Source organism: Diabrotica virgifera, chromosome 1, assembly GCF_917563875.1.
Source record: "Diabrotica virgifera virgifera chromosome 1, PGI_DIABVI_V3a".
Lineage (NCBI taxonomy): Eukaryota > Metazoa > Arthropoda > Insecta > Coleoptera > Chrysomelidae > Diabrotica > Diabrotica virgifera.
The window spans coordinates 157414633-157438215 of record NC_065443.1 but is presented as its reverse complement, the minus strand read 5'-3'; the positions used below and the strand labels follow the sequence as shown (position 1 = coordinate 157438215).

Sequence of the window (23583 nt, the reverse complement as noted above, 5' to 3'; positions counted from 1 at the left end):
GAGAATTCATCTTAGATACGGATGCAAGTAATGTGGGAATTGGAGGAGTGCTGTCTCAGATTCAAGGAGGACAGGAACGAGTTCTGGGATATTTTAGTAAAGTGCTTTCAAACCTGAACGAAATTACTGCGTCACGAGAAGAGAACTTCTAGCAGTGGTAAAATTAGTGGAACACTTCTATCAATACCTCTATGGAAGGAAGTTTCTAATCCGAACCGACCATGCCGCCCTTAGATGGTTAATGCAGTTTAAGAATCCAGAGGGTCAGATAGCCAGATGGATTGAACGACTTCAGAAATACGATTTCAAAATCGAGCATCGGGCCGGAGTTAGCCACAGGAACGCTGATTCTCTATCTAGAAGGCCGTGTCCAGCAGAGTGTTCCCATTGCTACAAAACAGAGTCAAAGGAAGCAGAAGTACTAAGAACAACAGTAGTCAACGACGAGTGGACGCCTACCAAGATCAAGGAAGAACAAGAAAAAGATCCAGTTTTACAGAAGATTCGAAAATGGAAAGAAGAAAATCGTCGACCATCTTGGCAAGAAATATCAAGCCTAGGCTCAGTAATTAAGACGTATTGGGCCCAGTGGGACTCATTTGTCATGGAAGACAGCTTGATGATGACATGATGCTAAAAAGACATTTTTGGAATTAGAGTTTAGTCATAAATTTACAGCCGTCGCGTAACAATTCGATGTTTGGTCGTGAAATAAATTATTGTAAATAAATTAGTATGCTTTAATGTAATCTTAAATAAAGCCGTGGTTATTTTGTAACGTATAAAAATAATGTTAAGTGTTTATCGTAGTTTGTAAAATAAAAGATATAAATTCATTGTTTTTCATTTGTTTAGTTATAAGTTATTAAAAATAAATAAAGTCATTTAAGATGAAACATTAGTGCCTAAAAACATAAATAATAAAATAGTAAAGTCAACCGCGTAAAAGACAGTATCAGTACAAATAGTCAGTTTTATAACAATATACTAATTTAAATTTAGAAACCTTCCTTAATTAGAACCATTCTTTGTTAACATCCTGCATATCTGCCTTCTACAATTTATAAGGCAAAGAGACGACGAAATAGAAAACGGAAAGGATTCTACAATATTCAATCACATTCCGTTTTCCTTCATATAGGAAAAGATACCAGAAATGGTTCTTAGTACTCACAATCTGAGTAAAAATAGAAGTAAAAGAAAGGCAATTTATGTTTTATATCGATTCAGAAGCAAGGTATAAGACACAGCTGTTTCTGGTATCACCCTCGTCAGTATAGATGCCTACCCGCCTCTGAATCAACACAAAACAGAATTGCCTATTTATTTTTTTCTTGTATGATTTATTCTCATACCTACATGATATAAAAATCGTAATGCCAATCATTACATTTAATTTTTAGGAATTTATGAATATAATGAACAACGCCAATGATGGTGTAATCTTAATGTCCTTTGGAACAAATATACATTCCGCTAACCTTAAAGAAGATAAAAAGAATAGTATTATTGAAGCATTGGGTCAACTGAAACAAACAGTTCTATGGAAATTTGACAAAGATCTGGATAACCTTCCCAAAAATGTTATCCAAAGGAAGTGGTTGCCACAAAAAGAAATTTTAGGTAAATTTAATTTTAGATTACATCCTACACCTCTTTATATGTACACATCGGTAAGAATTTAACATATTAAAATCAATGGGAAAATACCCAGTAACTGGCTGTATACCATAATTAAAATATCATACAGAAGTAAAAACTTCGTTTGTACAACGGTATAAAAAATTTATTAAAAAATTATATAATTTTTTTTTAATAAACTTTTTTATACCATTGTACAAACGAAGTTTTTACTTCTGTATGATAATTTAACATATAGTTTAGAAGGCTTAAACATCAAGTTGAAATATTTAGCCGTTATATTAAATTGATGTAAAAGTTGTGACAGATTATTTTCTTTTCAGATAGTATATCACGTGCATAACTGAAAATGTCAATTTTCTCCCATTTTGTATTTTTTTACTGCAATAAATTTTTCATTATTTTTAGGGCAGTCAATGAGGGTATTTGCTTGAGGGGATTTACTTGATATTTTCACAGTAAGTAGGAAATAGCTCAAGAAACAAAGTCTACCCTATGCCGATGTGCGCTTTTATCTTGGGGTGGTTCCCACCCCTTCTCGGGGGTGAAAAATGTTTTAGTTAAAATAGCCACGGAAGAGGCTATAGAACCTAATTTTAAGCAAAAACTGTTCTATAATTATTTTTTGAAAACTCAATACTTTTTGAGTTATTCGTGGTTGAAATTAGCCATTTTCATTGAAAAATGACACCTTTTCGGACGGATTTTTGCGAAAACCTTAAAAACTATGCATCTAACAAAAAAACTATATAAAATATTTCTGTAGGTTATAAAAAAACAAAGACATTTGTTCCTTCATAAATCTTCTAGTTAAAATACAAAGAGGGATATGGTAGGTAAGGAGAGTTTGTTTTTTGCTGCATGCTCAAATCGGTATATTCAACTTGAAATAACAGAGAAGCTGTCGATTTTAGGTGTATAACGATACCAATAACTTTTGTAGTGTTTAAAAAGGCCTTTAAAATGAGCAATACTAAATGTCGATTACGTTCAAACTAAGCGAGATATTCTGCAAAAAATTGATGACTCATGTATTTTAAGAAGAAATGAGAAGTATATTGAACCCCTCATCCATCAGAATTTAAATACATCGTTTTCCTTCTACAATACTTTTTATTATAGTGTTATTTATATGTTCAAAAAGTTGGACTGGATTAAAATGAATGGTTTTTGAAAAAAATAAGATCAAAGGGTACCCCCCGTTAAGATAGGCAAAATGCCCTCACTCCCAGAATTCAATTTTATTAATTTTTTTACTTTCTATGCAACTAAAAAATAAGATAACGCGGATTTTTAGCTCGCCACCCCCCTTACCCCTCCCCCCACAGCCAAAAACGTAGATTTTTAGAATTAATTTTTTTTAGTTGGGTTGCAATTGATTTAAAAATTTCAAAAAATTCACACGTGTAGCTGAGGCTTTCACAAAACATGTCCATTTTTTATGGACCCATGGGTCGAGTGTAAATAACCTCAAATTTTTTTTTAACTTTTTTAAAACTTATAACTTTTTTTCGGAGAGAGCTACAGGTCCAATTTTTTTGCATTTTGTGTATTTTATCAAAAGCTATGTATCTGATTTTTTTCAGATTTTTCTGTCAGGTGCGCCATCTTGAAAAATCAAGAAAACTGTTTTTTTAGGGGGTTTTTGGGGATTTTCTCCATTTTATAGACTGCAACATAGATCAACTCAAGGTTTTATTAATAGATTATGTATAATTTAAAATAACTGAGTATATTAGGATATTCAAAAGTTGGGCGAAACACTTTTAAACCCCCCAAAATCCATGTTTTTTTAAAGTTTTGTAAGGATTTTTGCGTCGATACAGCCTGAATATTTTTTTAATTTTTATTACGTTCTATATGATTTTAAAAAATAGGAGTCACTGTAATTTTAGCCCACTTCCCCTATTCCCCCTCCCCCACAGCCAAAAATGTCAATTTTTCGATTTTATTTTTTTTTAAGTTGGTTTGCAATTACAAATGTTATTCTGAAGCTATTTCTTTGTGGCATTTTTGTAATTAACTATTCTAAATGGTCATTTTTTTTAGTTAAATTGTGTAAATTTAATAATTAATAATTATTAAATTATAATTTACAAAAAATTCACACGCACAAGCTGAGGCTTTTACAGATCATCTATTTTTATGGACCCGAAGGTCGAGTGTACATATTATAACCTCTTTTTTTTTTTGTTTTTAATAGGTACGTATATTTTTTGGTGATGGCTGCATGTCTATTTTTTGTGTTTTGTGTATTTTATCAAAAACTATATTTCTGACTTTTTCAGATTTTTCCGTAAGGTGCGCCATCTTCAAAAATCCGCAAAACTGATTTGTTCGGTGCTTTTTAGGGATTTTCTCCATTTTATATACTTCAAAATAGATTAACTCAAGGTTTTTTTATAGGTTATGTAGGAATAATTTGAAATAACTGAGTTTTTAGGTATATTTTATATAATTTGCTATTGAATAAACTTAAAAACCACCTGCTAGTTTTCACAATCATAAACTTGCCAGGATGACACGTTCCACAATTAAAATTACGTTTTACAATTAAAACTTCCCCTGTTTCCATACCTACGTCAAAGTTTGTCCGACTAGATACCATTAACGCGGGATCCAGGCTTAATATTTTTTGAGATAAATACAGCCTGAATATTCTTTTTTTCTTTTTTTTTACGTTTGATATGTTTAAAAATAAGCCTTAGCTCAATTTTAGCCCTCCTCCCTCTCAACCTGCCCAATAAATCATCATTTTTTCGTTTTCATTTTTTTTTCTCAGTATATCTGTTGCTCAGTTTGTCCTCAAGTAAACTACATTTAACAAAATAATTTCAAATTTTTGCAATATTTTTGTATAAAGTAAATATGTCATTGTGATATCTTTTAGGTAGGATACAAAAAACCAAAATAAAACAGAATAATCAATTTAAGAAAAATACATTATTTTAATATATCATACTTCTTGTCGTTTTGTGAATCAAAACATTTTGTTCTTTGTTCATTAGTTTGTATTTAGTAGGTACCCTAATATTACCTTACATTATACATATTGTAATTATTCAAATATGTGCTTGTACCATCTACATAACCTATATCTCTGCTCTGCCTATTAAAATGTCATTTTGCTTCACGTTTACTGCCACGTAAAACACCATAAAAAGAATAAAGAATGTATTACCAAAGAATATATAGCTTCGTATATACCCTTAGCGTATTCGGAGAGTATATTCGTTGGTATTACACTTTACAGTTCTAAAGTCTTCATCGCTGTTTTCGTCTATTACAGGTATAACATCTGTATTGTCAAAGAGTTTTGTAAGATATTCTGCTGGCTTGATGATTTTTGTAAAATATCTTCCATGCGATAAATATCATATTATGGCAGCTACATGCGAACAACAGCCTATGGTTATGTTGCCGTTTCCGCAACTCACATCTACAACAGTATCTATCGTTTAATGTTTTCCAAACCATCTTCGTTTGGCTCATATTGCAAATAGTCCATGCTGTATGCTTGTCCCCATTAGGTAAATTATTCCGATTCATTTTTTTGCACAAACTTGCTCAAAAACAGGTCCTTATAACAAATCCACAAGGTGAAAGGCAGTACCGCGGTCGGAAAATTGTTTAAACAATTTTTTAAACGAATTCAAAAAATCAATTTTTTCACTTAGGACAAATTTGTTTTAGATTCTCTGGATCAACCTGAGCAAAAAAGGCCTCTTGTGATTTTTCTATAAAATTAACTGTTGTCGAGTTACATGCAATTTAAAATTTGAAAAACGCGAAAATAGCCATTTTCAAGGCTTTAACTCGATTAAAAATTATTATTATGAAAGTCATAAAGTGACCAACTCAAAGTTTATATGTATTCGTTATAAAAGGTTATATGTATTGTACACTCGACCTACGGGTCTAAAAAAATAGATATGTTTTTTAGAAGCCTCATAAAATTTTTAAATTAATTGCAACTTTACTAAACAAAAAAAAATAGAAAAATTGACGTTTTTGTGGGGGCAGGGGAGGGGGTGGTGGGCTAAAAATGCGATTAGTCTTATTTTTTAATCACATATAACGTAAAAAAATGAAAAAAAGTATTGAGGCTGTATCGATCTCAAAAAATATCATTAAGCCCGCAAAAACCCTTACATAACTTAAAAAAACATGGTTTTTGGGGGGGTTTAAAGGTGGTTTGCCCAATTTTTGATAATCCTAAAATAGTTATTTCAAATTATACATAATCTATTAAAAAAACCTTCAGTTGATCTATGTTGCAGTCTATAAAATGGAGAAAATCCCTAAAAACCCCCTAAAAATACAGTTTTCCTGATTTTTCAAGATGGCGCACCTAACGGAAAAATCTGAAAAAAATCAGAGAGATAGACTTTGATAAAATACACAAAATGCAAAAAAAACTGGACCTGTAGCCCCCTCCAAAAAAAAGTTATAGGTTTTAAAAAAGTTAAAAAAAAATTTGAGGTTATGTACACTCGACCTATGGGTCCATAAAAAATAGACATGTTTTGTAAAAGCCTCAGCTACACGTGTGAATTTTTTGAAATTTTTAAATCGATTGCAACCCAACTAAAAAAAATTAAATCTAAAAATCTACGTTTTTGGCTGTGGGGGGAGGGGTAAGGGGGGTGGCGAGCTAAAAATCCGCGTTATCTCATTTTTTAGTTGCATAGAACGTAAAAAAAATTATAAAATTGAATTCTGGGAGTGAGGGCATTTTGCCTATCTTAACGGGGGGTACCCTTTTAAAACACATTTTTAAATTTTCTTAAAAATCTTCCTTTTCCTCCATGTCGCTCGAAAAAGATAAGAGATACGAAAAAAATGCCACACAAAAATGTAGGGATTTTTTAGATAAAAATTTCCTTTTTATTTTTCATTACTGTACCTCGTATCATTTTCAAGTTACATGGAGAAAAAGGAAGGTGTTTAAGAAAATTTAAAAATGCGCTCTATAATTTTGATCTTTTTTTCAAAAACCATTCATTTTAAACCCGTCAAACTTTTTGAACATAGAAATAACACTATAGTAAAAGGTATTGTGGAAGGAAAACGATGCATTTACATTTTGGTGGATGGGGTTAAAATTACTTCTCATTTTTTCTTAAAATACATTAGTTATCAATTTTGTTTACAGCATATGTCGCTTAGTTTTAATGTAATGGACCTTTAATATAGCTCATTTTAAAGGTCTTTTCAAGCACTACAGAAGGTGTTAGTAGCATTATACAAATAAAATCGACCGTTCTCTGTGGTTTCAAGTTGAATACACCAATTTGAGAATGTACCAAAAAACTACACACACCGGCAAAATTAGCCGAACACCTTAAAAATGGGACATGTTTGATGTCTCGAATTTTCTAAACCGGTGGTCCGATTTGAGTGATTCTTTTAGTATGTTATAGTCTTATTATTTAAGAATACCGTTGTAATAATATTGTTGCTAGACAGATAAATATCATTTTATACCGGGTGTACCAATCATACTGTGTTTTTTTCTTAAAGTTTGGAACACCCTGTGAAATATTCTAGTACATGTAAAATATTAAAATTAAAACTCGATTGTAGAGTTAGGCTTTCTTAACATTTTCCTTTTCGATTCATTTAATTATGTGGGATAATAAAAAAGTTATGTGCGTTAACAACTATCCATGTTTTTCATCAATAAATCCTCATAGTAGGGGAGGAAAGTATGCTAAATTTGCAATTACTCGAGCGTTAGGGAGACCTATTGGATTGTGAAGAGTATGTGCTAAAACCAGAAAAAGATTAAGTTAAGTTTTCCATATAGTGGGGGACTTTTCATTTTTTAATTTAATTTTCCATTTGAAACAATCATTTTTTCCGATTATAGCGCTATCTATCCATAATTCGAAAAAATGTGTCGAATAAAAGTTGCTTATTTTTAAGTAAAGAATTCAAATCTGCAATAAAAATTGGGGGCTCCTATTTAAGATTATAAATTAAATCCCCACCTCCACCTCCGTGGGGGGTCGTGTTTGGTGCCATTCGATAGATTTTTCAAAAATATTGAATAAGTGTATTTTGCAGTTTTTCGATTTGATGTTATTTTTCGTCGATGTTGTATATAAAATTTGTAAAAAAGAACATGCAAAAATAATTACTGAATATTACATACTTGATTCAAATGCATGTGCGCTCAGCCTTTGAGATTAAAACCCCCGTCGAAGCTATCAGCTATTCAGCTGAAATTCACGGGAGGTCGTCATTGTGACATCGCTTATATCGCTTAGTAATTTATTTATTTAATACATCTATTGAATGACTTTAGGCTTGTTTATTAAACTAAGTAGATAATAATGGTAGGGGAGCCCAAGCGGGGATTTTTGCAGTTACACGAACGCGTCAGATTATCACATGGGGAGAAACCTTGTACCCTGTAAATGTACCTATACCATATATTGGTTCTTAACACCGGGTAATTCATTAAGGGGGACCAAAAAAAATCTATTCTTAGAAAAACTCGAAATTGTCAGATTAAGATAAGGTAAGTTAAGTATATGACAGCCCTGGGCACTAAGGCTATCTTCTCCCGGTGAGGGTGGTTATCCCTTATCCGAGGGGTGGAATAATTGATACGCTTACTTGTTGAGTTGGTTTATTTACACTCGCATTAGTATAAGCTGGTAGCACCTCACCCAAAGAACATCTCGTGTAGAAAGAGACACTATCTTTAATGTGGAAATATTACGTCTGATCACCAAAACAGAATGACGAATGTCTAATATAATAATAAAGAATTCCCTTGTTATAGTTTAACTGTTTATATATTTAGAAATGCCTATTCAGCATCGACCATGAAAAGTGTTTATAATTGACTCTGCAATTATTAGTGAATCGTGATCTTGGCTAACAATATTTATATAATCGAATGAAGGTTGTAATGTTGTTTTGATGACATAAATAACTGAAAGTAATTATCGTAGATAATTACAGGGTGTTTTTAAGATATATCTACTGAGTACAGATGAATTCTTGTACACCTTCCCTTTTTAGGAATTTTCCGACTACGGGGAGGGAAATATGCAAGTCATGCTACCAACCCATACTGTGTTGTAATCAATACAAAAAAATTTATTTTATATACAACTTCCTAAGCCTACGCAAATACATAAATAATATAAAATGTTCGTTTAACAACATTGTTTCGTAACACTTGTCACTCACTGTGTTTTCGGATTGTAAGCATATAATCTATTCTTATGTATTTCCTTGATTTTATTGTTTTCTATTCTGATTTTACAATTAACGTTATTTACTTCTGTTATCGTGAAAGGACCTACATAAAGACTATCAAACTTACCATTCTCTTCCCTTTTTACAAGGACTAGGTCTCCTATTTTAAAGTGTTGTGGTGTTGCTGTGAGCTTATTCTTTTCTTGCCGCTCTTTTTTGTGTTTTAATAAGAAGGTTCTGGCTCTCTCGTGTGCGCTTTGTAGTTTGTATCGTAACGCATTGTAGTAGGCATCTATATTGTAACATGGTTGAATCTCATGTGTAAGGTCTTCCGGTAGGTTAACCTTCCTGCCATATAACAGTTCGAACGGTGTGTATCCATGATACGCGTTAGGGGTTGTATTGTAGCAGTATGTGAACATTCTGCAACACACATCCCAATTTTCTCTGTCTTCGTCTATGAATGCTCTTACGTACTCGTTCAACGTTCTGTGTAGTTTTTCGCAACTTCCAATGGACTGTGGGTGGTATGCCGTTGAAAAGTTGTGTTCTATTTTTAATAGCTTTGTTAATTCCTGCATTACTTCGTTCTTATACTCTGTGCCTTGGTCTGTTCTTATTTGCTTCATGAGTCCGTATGTTGGTATGAAATGATCAAAGATTCCTCTTGCTATTGTCTCTGCTTCTTTATTGCACACTGGTATGCTGACCGCGTATTTTGTCAGTTCGCACAACATTGTGATACAGTATTTATTACCTTCATTACTTCTCGTGAATGGACCTATTGTATCTATGTATACTATGTCCCATGGTTTGGAAGATGTGTCCGATATCACGAACTCTTCGACATGTGTTCTTTTCGGTTTGTTAATTTGACATTTGTGGCATTGTTTTACGTATTTTCTTACGTCTTTTTCCAAATTTTTCCATCGGAATCTTGCCTTTAGCTTCTTAATTAGTCTGTTATTCCCTACGTGTCCTCCGAACATCGGGTGATTATGGTATTCTTCTATTAATCTGTGTTTTTCTTTGTCATCTTTTATTGTTTCTGGTACTTCACATATTATGTATATTTCTATATTCTTCAATTTTTTATTTCCTTCTTTAATAAATTCATCAATTGTGCACATTTTAAAAATAATATCATTTACGTATATTTTTACTTTACGTACTGCATTCTCTACCGCCAGCTTATCAAGCTGTACCAACGCTTGGTTTAAATCGAAACGATTCAATCCTGTGGCTATGCTTTTGCTGCATTTTATTTTGTTTTTGGCCCTAATGCTCAGTCTTGGTGAGATTAGTTCTGCTCCAAAGGACAAAATTGGTAGTCTATGCGCCTCTAAATTATTTAGTACCTTCCTTACTGTCTGTTTGGTGGCTTCTGGCTGTAGTGCGAGTTCACTTTCAGCCTTTGTTTGTCTTGCTTCTTTCTCCTTTTCTTTTGCTTGAGCTCTTGTTATAGCTAGTATATGGGCGTTGTCTATGTATAGGTTTTTTAGTTGATGCAATGTTATTCTTGAAAGACTATCTGCGTAGTTACTTTTCCCTGTTATATACTCTATTTCGAAGTCATATTCTTCTAGGTCTAATCTGATCCTCGTGAGTTTTGAGGTTGGTTCTTTCATTGCAAATAGGTGTGTCAAAGGTTTATGGTCTGTTTTTACTTTGAATGTTGGTGCTCCATATAGATAACATTTAAAATAATTAATTCCCCAATGAATCGCTAGTAATTCCTTAACGATTATAGGTTTATTACATTCTCCTTTACTAAAACTTCTTGATGCATATGCTATAGGTAGGTCAATTCCGTTATAATCTTGACTTAGGATTGCTGAACAACTCTCATTAGATGCGTCTGTTGTTAAGATAAACTGTTTGTTGAAATCGGGATATTTTAAAATTGGTGGTTTCGTCAGAGATGCTTTAAGCTTTTTGAATGCTTTTTCACACTCCTCGGTCCACGAAAATTCTACTCCTTTCCTCGATAATTTGTTGAGTGGTCTGCATATTTCCGCAAAATTTTTAATAAAACGTCTGTAATAGTTGCAAAATGCTACAAATCTCTTTGTTTCTTCCGCTGTCTTAGGTGTCGGATATTGTTCAATTGCTGCATACTTCGCTTTGTCGGGTGATACTCCCTCTTGAGAAAGATCATGTTCTAAATATGTTACTTCCCTTCTAAAGAATTGACATTTTCCTGGGTTAAGTTTCAAATTGAATTTTCGACATGTCTCGAATGTCTTTTTCAGGTTGTCTAAGTGATGCTTTTCGGATATTCCAATTACTACGATATCGTCCATGTAAAGAAATGCTTTGTCTGGTGTTAATCCTGAAAATGCTATTGACATCATTCTTGAAAAGCTATTTGGGCTTACATTTAATCCAAAAGGTAATCTGGTAAATTGAAATGCTCCATTTTCTGTGCTGAACGATGTGTATTTTCTCGATGATTTTTCTAGTGGTATCTGGTGAAAGCCTGACATTAAGTCTATAACTGAAAACCATTTTGCTCTTCCTAGTTGATCTAATATCGAATCTATTCTTGGTAATGGAAATTTGTCTGTAACTATCTTCTTGTTCAGTTGTCTAAAATCTATGCATAATCTCCATGCTTTTCCTCCATCTATAGCTTTTTTCGGTACCAGTACTACTGGGCTGTTGTACTCGGATGTAGATGGTTCTATGATTCCTTGGTCTCTTAGGTTTTGTACTTGTCGATTTAATTCCTCTGTTTGCGCATGAGGTGTCCTATAATTCTTGATATATACCGGAGTTTGGTCTTTAACTCTTAGTTTTTGTTCGTAGAAATTGTTACAGGTTAACATATCATGCCTTAGGGCGAATATGTCCGAATATTCCTCGCATAACGATACTAAGTTGTCTCGTATGTATTCTGGTATGTCTAATTTCAGTGATTCTCGTAATTCTTTTTTTCTGTCTTTGCTGTCGTTGACTAGCCTATATATATATTGAATAGTTTAATATCCAACGTCCTGATTGTGCTTGCGTCTACATTTACTGTTTCGTACGTTGTGTTCAAAATTTTGATGTATGGATTATTACTTGAAATAATTGCTCTTGCTATGAATATTCCTGGTTGTATTTCTTGCTGTTCCACTATCCTGTCTTTCTTTAACGTTTGAAAAATTTTTACGATTCTGTAAATTTCACATCTAGGCGGTATTATTATGGTGTCATTGTCTATATTATCCAGAATTTTCGTACTAATGTAACAATCGTTGTCCTCTTTAATGTGCATTTTAAGGTTTGCGTAATCTAGTATACATTGAAAGTTAGAAATAAAGTCTCTCCCAATGATTCCGTCTGTTGGAATTGGAAAGTTAGGTTCTACCAATTGAAAGATGTGTTCGAATCGAGTTCCTTTTACTTCGAGTGTTGTCTCAACTTCTCCCATTGTTTGCAACTCTCCTTTAGTGACTCCTTTTATTTTCGCCTTTGTGTTTGGTTTCACCTGTTCCTTCATAAAATCTTGTGAACATTTTAGTATTGAAATGTCAGCTCCTGTGTCTATGATAAAAGTGCTTGTGTTTTCAAGAATTCCTGTTTTCATTCGTACAAAGTTCGTTAGGTTTAGGTCGAAGTTGTAAATGTTATATTTTATTTCTGCCTGTGTGCTTCCAACTTCTTGTTCATTCAAAACCCCAACTGCTGGTTTTCTTGCTCTTCTTGACTGTCCTCTATTTCTAGTAATCTTACGTTCCTGTTACGTCCGCCTCTCTGGTTTCCTCTGTATGTTTGATTGTTAAATTGTCTGTATCCTCTGTTCGAATAATTTCGTTGATTGTCCGTTGCTTCTCCTTCGTTCCGTTGTCCGAAGTTATTTCTTCTTCCTCTGTCATATTTGTTATGATATCCTCTTCTGTATTGCTGCTGTCCTCTCCTATTCTCGTAGTTTGTCCTATAATTTAAGACTCTTCCTTGTGCATTTTCTTCAGTCGTATCGATCGACAAAAATTTAGATACTACTTCCTGCGGTGATGTAAAGTTACCTGCTTCCAGTATTAGCTTAGCTTTCTCTGCATTAGCGTTTCGTTTCATTGTTGTTACTACAGCTTCCGTCGTATATTTCTTTGCTAAGTCAAGTGGCATTCCTTCCGCTATGTATGCTACTTTTAATTGTTCTGCTAACTCTTCCACTTCAGATGCGTACACTGCTGCATCTCTATGCCCTTGCCTTTTTTTGGCTAATTTGGCTATTAAATTCTTCGGATTATCACCTTTTAATTCTTTCTTTAGTACTTCAGATATCCGTGGAATTGTATCTTCTGTGGTTATTAGGTTCCTAGCCTTATTGATGAGTCGCGTTTTTATTAGCGTTACAGCTGTGTCTTCATGACCTTCTGCCAATTTTCCAAGTAGTTCTAATGCGTCTAAAAATGGTTGTAATTTCCCTGCGCTTCCATCGAACTCGTTGGGCAATATCTTGCTTGCGATATTCAAAAATTCATTGATTGTCAAAGCCATGTTTAATATTGTTATATCTTGTTTTATGTCACCTTTTTTCTCTTTTATTTCGTCGTTAATTATTTCTTCTTCTCCTTCCTCGTCGCTTTTTCCTTCTTCTATTTCCTCATCGCTTTGTTCCTCTTCAACTTCCTTGTCGATTGGTTGATGTATTGAACTTGGAACCACTGTTCTCACATTTACTGCTTGAAATGATCGTATAACTTTGTCTCTGATTTTTCCAAAATATTTGTTGCACGATTCCCTTTGTTTGTCCGAAAGTGCTTCCCAGTTTTTCCTAGTCAATTGTGTGAACTTGTTATAAGCTTTAATTAGCTGTGTCGTTACTTCTTCCTTTATGTCCTTAGATTTCGGAACTTTTTTCTTTAAGACTCTTCTGCTTTGCCTGTCTATTTCTTGTGCAATTTCCTCAACTATTTTGACAAAATCTTCCCACGTAACTTTGTTGCTACTCATTTATACATAATTTTTTTTCCAGCTTCTGCACTTCTTAGCGAAAATATAAATTCGATAGTCTTACGGTGTATATAGATATGTAGTATATAGATATATAGTAAAAATATAGAGATAAAATAATACGTCAATATATGGTGAAAATATGTAAAAATTGCAGTAGTAATAAAAATTCAAAAATAAATAACGTTATATTAACCCTTGTAAATAAGTAGTTAGAATAATAATTTAAATGTATTATGCATATAGCGTATATTTGTTATATCGTATATTTATTTTGATAGGTATATTTACGATAGCAAATATTAAGATCATAAAAAATTGCAAAAATGTACTAAAAATCAGTAGTCAAATAATAAATGAATAAAAGTCATCAAGGATAAGGTATACGTTGATAAATATGTAAAAAATCATATAAAATTGTATCATTGCGTCCTATAATAACTTAATATGAGGGTAAAAAAAAATCTTTGTATATTGATAAATATTGGTAATAGAATAGAATAATTAATTAAAAATAGGTAAACTTGAAACATATATTAATGTAATTAAGGTAGCACATAATGTTTATACTTTATACTTTATATTAATCAGGAAATACCATAAAAATAGCTAATATGGACTTACCACTTTTACGCGTCTTTGTTCGTATCACAAGTCCTCGCTGCACGTTCCATAGCATTGTCCATTGTCCATTGTCCCACGATGTTCCATCTCCATACTATTCCATTCTCAGCTCCGCGTCGGCCTGATGTCTCCATCCATTTTACATATACCACACTGTTGTCTAAGGTGGTCTAGGTGCCTGAACATTGACGTGTTTCTTCATACCTGTCCTGTTCACCAGTCCTGAGTTCTTCCCTGGTTCTGGATCGCCATATGACAGCCCTGGGCACTAAGGCTATCTTCTCCCGGTGAGGGTGGTTATCCCTTATCCGAGGGGTGGAATAATTGATACGCTTACTTGTTGAGTTGGTTTATTTACACTCGCATTAGTATAAGCTGGTAGCACCTCACCCAAAGAACATCTCGTGTAGAAAGAGACACTATCTTTAATGTGGAAATATTACGTCTGATCACCAAAACAGAATGACGAATGTCTAATATAATAATAAAGAATTCCCTTGTTATAGTTTAACTGTTTATATATTTAGAAATGCCTATTCAGCATCGACCATGAAAAGTGTTTATAATTGACTCTGCAATTATTAGTGAATCGTGATCTTGGCTAACAATATTTATATAATCGAATGAAGGTTGTAATGTTGTTTTGATGACATAAATAACTGAAAGTAATTATCGTAGATAATTACAGGGTGTTTTTAAGATATATCTACTGAGTACAGATGAATTCTTGTACAAGTACATGCAAAAAAGTGTATATTTCAAAAATCTCACGATTTGAGCGGGGCGTAAGAAAATGGACAAATCACAAAGTTTCACAAAAAAAGCGAATATTTCGCCAAATAAACGTCAGATCGAAAAACTAAAAAATACGTGTTCAATATTTTTCAAAAATCTATCGAATAACACTAAACACGTCAACCCACGGAGAGGGGTGGGTGGTAAATTAAAAATTTTAAATACGATATTTCGCGAACTGAACATCAGATCGTAAAACTGCAAAATACACGTATTCAATATTTTTCAAAAATCTATCGAATGGCACCAAACACGACCACTTACTGAGGTGGGGTGGGGGTGACTTTAAAATCTTAAATAGGAGCCCCCAATTTTTATTGCAGATTTGGATTCTTGGCGTAAAAATAAGCAACTTTTATTCGCAACATTTTTCCAATTATAGACCAGGGCGGATCTGTAAAAATATTAGTACATTTGGACGTTGAGAGGTGACTCAAATTTTTTTACAGAAATTGCTTGAAAATAACTGAAACAATAATATTTGAGTTATCCTCCCTCTCAAAAAGGTCCGGAGCATTGTTTAAATAATCAAAATATCAAAAAATTAAGGAAAAATTCGATTTTTTTCTTGGTTTTTTTATTATAACTTTAAAAGTATTCGTTTCCGAGAAAAGTTGTGCTGACATAAAAGTTGTATAATTAAGTTTCCTACAATATAGAATTGGCTAAAAATTTAAAAAATAATCACCCTTGTTGCAAAATAGCAATAATTGCGAAAAAACTATACAACAACAAGTATTCGCATTTTACGTTTTTTCAACCATTTATGCTACACTTAGGAACTTAATATTTCACCCAGAAAAACTTTATGATATAGTAAACAATATTATAAATTTCATTAATATCGGTTTAACAGATTTTGCAAAATAAATTTTGCAATCCAGCTTTCGCAAAAAAAATTCGTTTTTTAAAATTGTTACAGGACTGAAAATAAAGCAGATAGAAAGTTCAAATTTTTTTTGCATATAGAAGTGTACTGTACCTTTTATTTGCAATTTGCAAAATTAAAATCGATTAACTGCCACGGCGTCAGGAATTTTTTTAAATAAACATTAGTTATTGGTGCTACGCGCAGGACAGCGGATAGTTTGCTCTGATTGGGCATTTCAATGACCTTTGATAATGATTGATAGATTTTAATTTTTATTACATTTCGATATAAATAAATAAATTTGTTTATTGCAAAATAAAAACACATACTCTATCCTTTGAAATAACACTTTTTTTAGCAAAAATTTTCTTTGTTCATATATTTTAACTTTTAACTATTTTAACAACAAAGAGAATAAAAGTTTATTATTTTTAAACATATGTAATTGTTTAAACAATATTTCATAAACAACAATAAAATTAGTTTGATTTTTGTGGAATTAAAATATTAAAATTCAACAAAATACAGAGTAAGAAAATAATATATTAAATAAAGATTAGAAGAAATTTTGATGGAAATCAACTTGTGTGAATCGAACACCGCTGTCCTGCACGCAGCACCAAAAATTAATGTTTATTTAAGAAACTTCCTGACGCCGTGGTAATTATTCGATTTTAATTTTGCAAATTGCAAATGAAAGGTACAGTACACTTCTATAAGCAAAAAAAATTCAACTTACTATCTGCTTTATTTTCAGTCCTGCAACATTTTTAAAAAATGAGTTTTTTTTGCGAAAGCTGGATTTCAAAATTTATTTTGCAAAATCTATTAAACCGATCTTAATGAAATTTACAGTGTTGTTTTACTATATCATAAAGTTTTTCTGAGTAAAATATGAAGGTCCTAAGTGTAGCATAAATGGTTGAAAAACGTAAAATGCGAATACTTGTTTTTGTATGGTTTTTTTCGCAAGTATTGCTATTTTGCAACAAGGGTGACTATTTTTTAAATTCTTAACTAATTCTATATTATAGTAAATTTAATTACGCAACGTTTATGTCAGTACAACTTTTCTCAGAAATGAACAGTTTTAAAGTTTTATTCAAAAAATCAATAGAAAAATCGAATTTTTCCTTCATATTTTGATATTTTGATTATTTAAACAATGTTCCGGACCATTTTGAGTGGGAGGATAACTCAAATATTATTATTTGAGTTATTTTTAAGCAATTTCTGCAAAAAAATTTGAGTCACCTCTCAACGACCATCTCAAAACAAATGAGCCCTTGACTATTATGGATAGATTGCACTATAATCGGAAAAACCGATTGGTGGAAATGGAAAATTAAATTAAAAAATGGAGAGTCCTGCACTTTATGGAAAACTTAACTTAACTTTTTTTGGTTTTAGCACCCACTCTTCACAATCCAATAGGTCGCCATAACGCTCGAGTAACTGCAAAATATTAAGAAAGCCTAAGGCTATCATTTAGTTTTAACTTCAATGTTTTATATATGCTAGAATGTTCTACAGGGTGTTCCGAACTTTAAGAAAAAAACACAGTATGATTGTTACAACCGGTATAAAATGAAATTTACCTGTCTAGCAACAATATTATTACAATGATATTCTTAAATAATAAGGCTATAACATAATAAAAGAATCGCTCAAATCGGATAACATGTTTAGGAGATTCGAGATACCAAACATGTCACATTTTTAAGGTGTTCGGCTAATTTTGCCGGTGTGTGTATTTTCACCTACCACATTTCTTTTTGTATTATAACTAGAAGATTTATGAAGGCAAGTGTCTCTTTGTATTTTATAACCTACAAAAATGTTTAATATAGTTTTTTTAGTTAGATGCATAGTTTTTAAGGTATTCGCAAAAAACCGTTCGAAAAGGTATTATGTTTCAATACAAATGGCCAATTTTCAACCACGAATATCTCAAAAAGTATTGAGTTATCAAAAAAAATTATAGAACAGTTTTTGTTTAGAAGTAGGTTCTCTAGCGAATTCCGTAGCAATTTTAACCAAAAAATTTTCCACCCCTAACAAGGGGTGGGAACCACCCCCAAGATAAAAGCACACATCGGCATAGGGTAGACTTTGAATTAGGAGATAAGTAGAGGCTAGGCCCAAATTTTCATTAGAATCCATGCAGTAGGATAGAATTCGGAGGTAATATCCTATTCTTGCTCCCATTGACTGGCGTATTTGTATATTCCTATAAGTATCGAAATGACACCCTGTATAAATAATTAGGCTAATGCTTATGTTATTGAATAGGGAATTTAATAACCTGAGCTAGCACACGACCCCTATTCTCATTTAAAAAATGATCGATTACGTCATCACGCGCAGATGGATGACGTCACACAGTATGATATACAGTGTGTCAGCGTAACTTGGAACCATATGGGAAACTTGTTTAATATCAATTTTACGAAAAAAAGTTATTCTTGCTATTGCTCTGTCTAGTCTTAAATCTAAGATGCAATCATTAGATATCAAATTTTATCAATTACGAGGTATGTCAAAAAATATGAATTTCGCGCAAGAGTAATGTGCCTTTATATTTGAAAATATCGAAAATTGTTATTTAGAAAAGTTGTTCTGATTTAAAAATTGTCATAATTTGCAATTACATTCTTCTAATTGAAAAAATAAATTTTGAAAATTTTTCTCGAATTAAGGATACTTAACATCATTTTTATTTATGATAACTCCGTTATTATTAATTTTACGAAAAAATGTTATTCTCTATAAAAAGTTCTGCATAATCTAACAACCAAGATGCAATTCCATATAAGATATTAAATGTTATCAATTTTATATGAGGTATGTCAAAAATATGAATTTCGCTGAAGAGTAAAGGACCTTAACTAGCTTTGTTGGGAAATAAGCCACAATTTTACTAAAAAATGATTTTATTAATGTTTTATAATGTTTATAATGTTATAATGTTTAATAATGAATTAATTAATCATTAATATTTTTTGTATTTTGACAACGACACCCGATTTGGGCGTTGAACCATTAATAAAATCATTTTTTTAGTAAAATTGTGGCTTATTTCCCATCAAAACTAGTTAATTGCAAAAATGCCACAAGAAAATAGCCTCAGAACAACAGTATTGAAAATTGTTAGTATAAAAAGTTATTCGGGATTAAAAACTGTGTTTCAATATTCACTTACATCCTACTACTTAAAATATTGTGAACTATAAAGGTATTTTTACTCTTAAGCGAAACTCATATCTCGTAAAAAAATTATAAAATTCAATATCTTATAATTGCGTCTTAGTTGTTAGACTATGCAGAACTTTTTATAAAGAATAACTTTTTTTCGTAAAATTAATAATAACGGAGTTATCATGAATAAAAATGATGTTGAGTATCCGTAAATTGAGAAAAAATTTCAAAATTTATTTTTCGATTAGAAGAAATTAATTGCATATTATAACATCATTTTTAATTCCAAACAACTTTTCTTATATCAAATATATGTCAAATATAAAGGCATTTTACTCTTGAGCGAAATTCATATTTTTTGACATACTTCGTATACTGTTGATAAATTTTGATATCTGATGATTGTATATTAGGTTTTAGACTATGCAGAACACTTACACTTTATCAAGAATAACTTTTTTTCGTAAAATTGATCATAAAAAGTTTCCCAAGTTACTCAGACACACTGTATATGTCACAAAATCATAATTTAAAAATAAAAATCGACATGTATCGGGACTTTTCTCCAAAGTGGCGTATTCTCGAAAAAATAAATTTTTTCCATAATTTTGAACCTCTCTATATAAAGAAATTAATCTAGTGTGAGTTGAGTTTATCAATTTTTAATATTTGTTGTACACATTTTTTTTTCAGCCCATCCTAACTTAAAACTCATTATTAGCCATGGAGGAGCCTTAAGTAGCGTTGAAGCGTCTGCCATAGGTGTTCCCGTCTTAGGCATACCATTTTTATTAGATCAGAATGCAAATATACAATTGTTGGTAGAAAAAAAAGTTGCCTTAAAAGTAGATTATACCACCATGACTTCGGCAGTGTTACTGGATAAAATTAACGAGATTTTAAATAATCCGATGTAAGTATAAAATGTGTATGGTTCATGTTGCGATCCCGTGTTGAGGTATGTATTCATTACGTTGGTGCTCCGTGCTCCGTGCTCCGTGTGAATACGGATACGGCACGCGCTCCTCTACATATAAACAATAAACAGCCACCGGTTCAACCGATTGGATCGCCGAGGGTGAGCGCCGCTCCGGGCGATCTCGACCCTCGGCGATCCAATCGGTGGCGGTTTATTCTTCTTCTTCTTAACTCAGGCGAGACTCGTTAGTCTCTGGCACTTGGTCATAAGACCTTTGTACCAAACCCTGTTCTTCTCCTTAAACTTTAATAAGTCCTGTGGCCTCAACGAAGGCCAACAGTTTTCTTATTGGTAGTTTTAAGATCTCTTCTGGTTCAAACCTCATTTGACCAGTGAAGTTCTGCCTTACATCATCTAGCACACTGCAATAGCATAGTATGTGTATGGCAGTTTCTTCTTCCATTTCGCACTTTCTGCACCATGGTTCATTCACCTTACCTAGTTTGTATAGGTGATTTCTTAAACGACAATGTCCAGTCACCATTTCAGTGACCGTTTTGATCTCTCGTTTATTGAGGTTCATCAAACTGTTCGAGAGTTTTTTATCAATATTCTTGATTATTTTTTTAGTCTGGATTTGCCCTTGAGTGGTTCTCCATTTATTTTGATGATTCTTTATCAGCCATTTCTGAACCTCGTTTTTCATAGCATCTTTAGTGATGCCACAGAAAGGTTCTGGGCCTTCAAAAGTTTTTCTCGAGCCTTGTTTCGCTAACATATCTGCTCGTTCGTTCCCATGCACCCCTTCATGACCCGGCACCCATATTAAAGACACTTTGTTGTCTTTTGCCAGGTTATTGAGGAGAGCTTTGCAGTTTCTCACCAGTTTTGATTTGGTGAGAGGGTTCTTTACAGCCAGAATAGCCGATTGGCTATCTGTGTAAATGTTGATTCTCTTAGCTTTAGGGTCCTCATCAATTATTTCATCAATGCAGGCCACCAAAGCAAAAACTTCAGCCTGGAACACCGTTGTATGTTGACCTAGGCTGTAAGATTTATTATAGTTACATGTTTGCCCAAAGACTCCTGATCCAGTACCATGGGCAGTTTTAGATCCATCAGTGAACCATATTAAGTCTCCATTAATGTTTGGGACTTTTTGTTCTCTAGATGGTATAATTGTGTTAATCTTCTCAGTGAAGATTAGTTCTGGTGTCATCATATCTAAGTTCATCATAAAGATGTATTCCTCAAGTATAGTCCCAGTAATGTTTGTGTGACTATTCAATACATAATTTGGCCTCCAAGTATTGTTTGCTTTGAGCCTCAGGATGGTCATAAAGGCTACCGCCGAAATATACAATTCCAGCGGAGGGAGACCTGTGATAGCCTCTAATGAAGCCGTTCCTGTACTATTCAAGGCTCCTGTTATATTTAGAAGCGCTTGTCTTTGTAGGGTGGTGAGAGTGGTCACACAAGATTGCAAAGCCGTCTTTCTCCACCAGAGTACTGACCCATAAGTAACTGTCGGTCGTATCACTGATGTGTACAACCAACATATCACCTTTGGTTTCAATCCCCAGGTTTTACCTACAACTCGTCTGCAGTTCCAGAAGAGTCGCTTAGCCCTATTGGTTATATTGGTAATATGAGTATTCCAATTGAGTTTCGAATCCAGGGTTACCCCTAGATACTTAACCTCATTGGTTCTTTCCAGTACCTCTCCAAATAATTTCAGCTCACTCAGTCCAGTAAGCTTCCTCTTATTTGTAAAGGCTACCAGTTTAGTTTTAGAAGGGTTCACGGAGAGGTTCTCTTTCAGACACCAGTTCTCTACGTAGTGAAGGGCATATCGCATCTGATACGCAACAGTGCTGGGAAATTTTCCCCTAGTTACTATCACGATATCATCTGCGAAACCCTGGACCCAGATTCCTTGGGCGCTTAGCCCATGAATCAGATCATCGACAACTATGTTCCATGATGACGGTGACAATACACCGCCTTGAGGGCATCCCTTAGTTGCCCTCAGATTTATGGTATCTTCATGCGTATCTGTGGATATTATTCTGCTCTGAAGCATCTGAATAATCCACTTGCATGTTGTGTTGTTGATTTTCTTCCTCACCAGTGCGCTTTGTATAGACTCGATTGAGGTATTATCAAATGCACCTTCTATATCTAAAAATGCAGCAAGGGCGACTTCTTTCTGATGCAGACTCCTTTCGAGTTCCGACACTAGATTGTGCAGGGCGGCTTCACCTGATTTCCCTGCCTGATACGCCCATTGCCGTTGGTGCAGTGGATTTTCATTTAAATTGTTTTTCTTGATGTGTTCGTTCAAGATTTTTTCCATGGTTTTTAACATGAATGAGGTCAGACTTATAGGCCTGTAGGATTTTGCTAAGGTGTAATCTGTTTTTCCTGGTTTGGGAATAAACGCCACCCTTGCCCTTCTCCAAGCTTTGGGAATGTATCCCAGAGCATGGCTAGCTCGAAATATTGTGATCAGGGGACCCATGATTATTTCCAGACCCTCCTGGAGAAGCTTAGGAAATATACCATCCGGTCCCGCAGTTTTATAAGGTTCAAAAGTTTCAATAGCCCATCTGACCTTGTGAGAACCAAAGATCTCGTCAGAGGTCAGCCAGTCCCTTTTGGTTGGGCTATTGTTTGCTTGATGATTGTTATTAGCAGTCAATTGCGTCGACCCTGGAAAGTGAATACTTAAAAGATGCTCTACAGCCTCCTTCTCTGTGTCCGTATACTTCCCATTGGGCAATTTCATTGACTTGGGATTGTTAATGTTATCTCTTTTGAGGATTCTGTTAACCCTGGCGCTTTCAGGTACACTTTCAATGTTTTCACAGAATTCTCTCCAGGATCTTTCCTTAGCGGATTGGATTTTCTTATTATAGGTTTTCAGTTTAGCCTTATATGCTTCCCAATCACCTGATTTCTTCGCCCTATTGAAGAGCCGTCTTGTTTCTCTTTTGAGATCAGACAGCTCCTTATTCCACCAAGTTACTTGCCTGGGAGGGCGACTTTCTTTTAACGGGCAGTTTTCCTCATATGAGACGACTATTGCATGCTGCAACCAGTCTACTGCCATCTCAACCTCAACATTGTTTTTTGGCCTTTTAGGATAATTCCGTACCCTTGTTCCAAGATCCCTCTTAAAGGATTCCCAATCGGTCACCTTAGGGTCTCTATAGAACCTTGGTTCCGGTTTGACTGAGTTTATCTCAAAGCATATGTATGCATGATCCGATAAGGATAACGCATCCGACACATGCCAGTCAGATATTATGTTCCCAATCCCCATAGAGCATAGGCTTAGGTCGATTAGTGATTCTGCTCTTGATGTCCTGAAGGT

At 33.5% G+C, this 23583-nt stretch overlaps 1 protein-coding gene across 1 annotated transcript in view; it reads left to right on the top strand.

Annotated features, from left to right (window-relative positions):
- LOC126878794 (UDP-glycosyltransferase UGT5-like) overlaps positions 1–23583 on the top strand; it is a 94054-nt gene that overhangs the window by 46181 nt on the left and 24290 nt on the right. Inside the window, exons 4-5 of the mRNA XM_050641690.1 lie at positions 1404–1623; positions 19982–20201. Of these exons, the coding sequence (XP_050497647.1) occupies positions 1404–1623; positions 19982–20201 (440 nt within the window). The remainder of the gene's footprint in view (positions 1–1403; positions 1624–19981; positions 20202–23583) is intronic.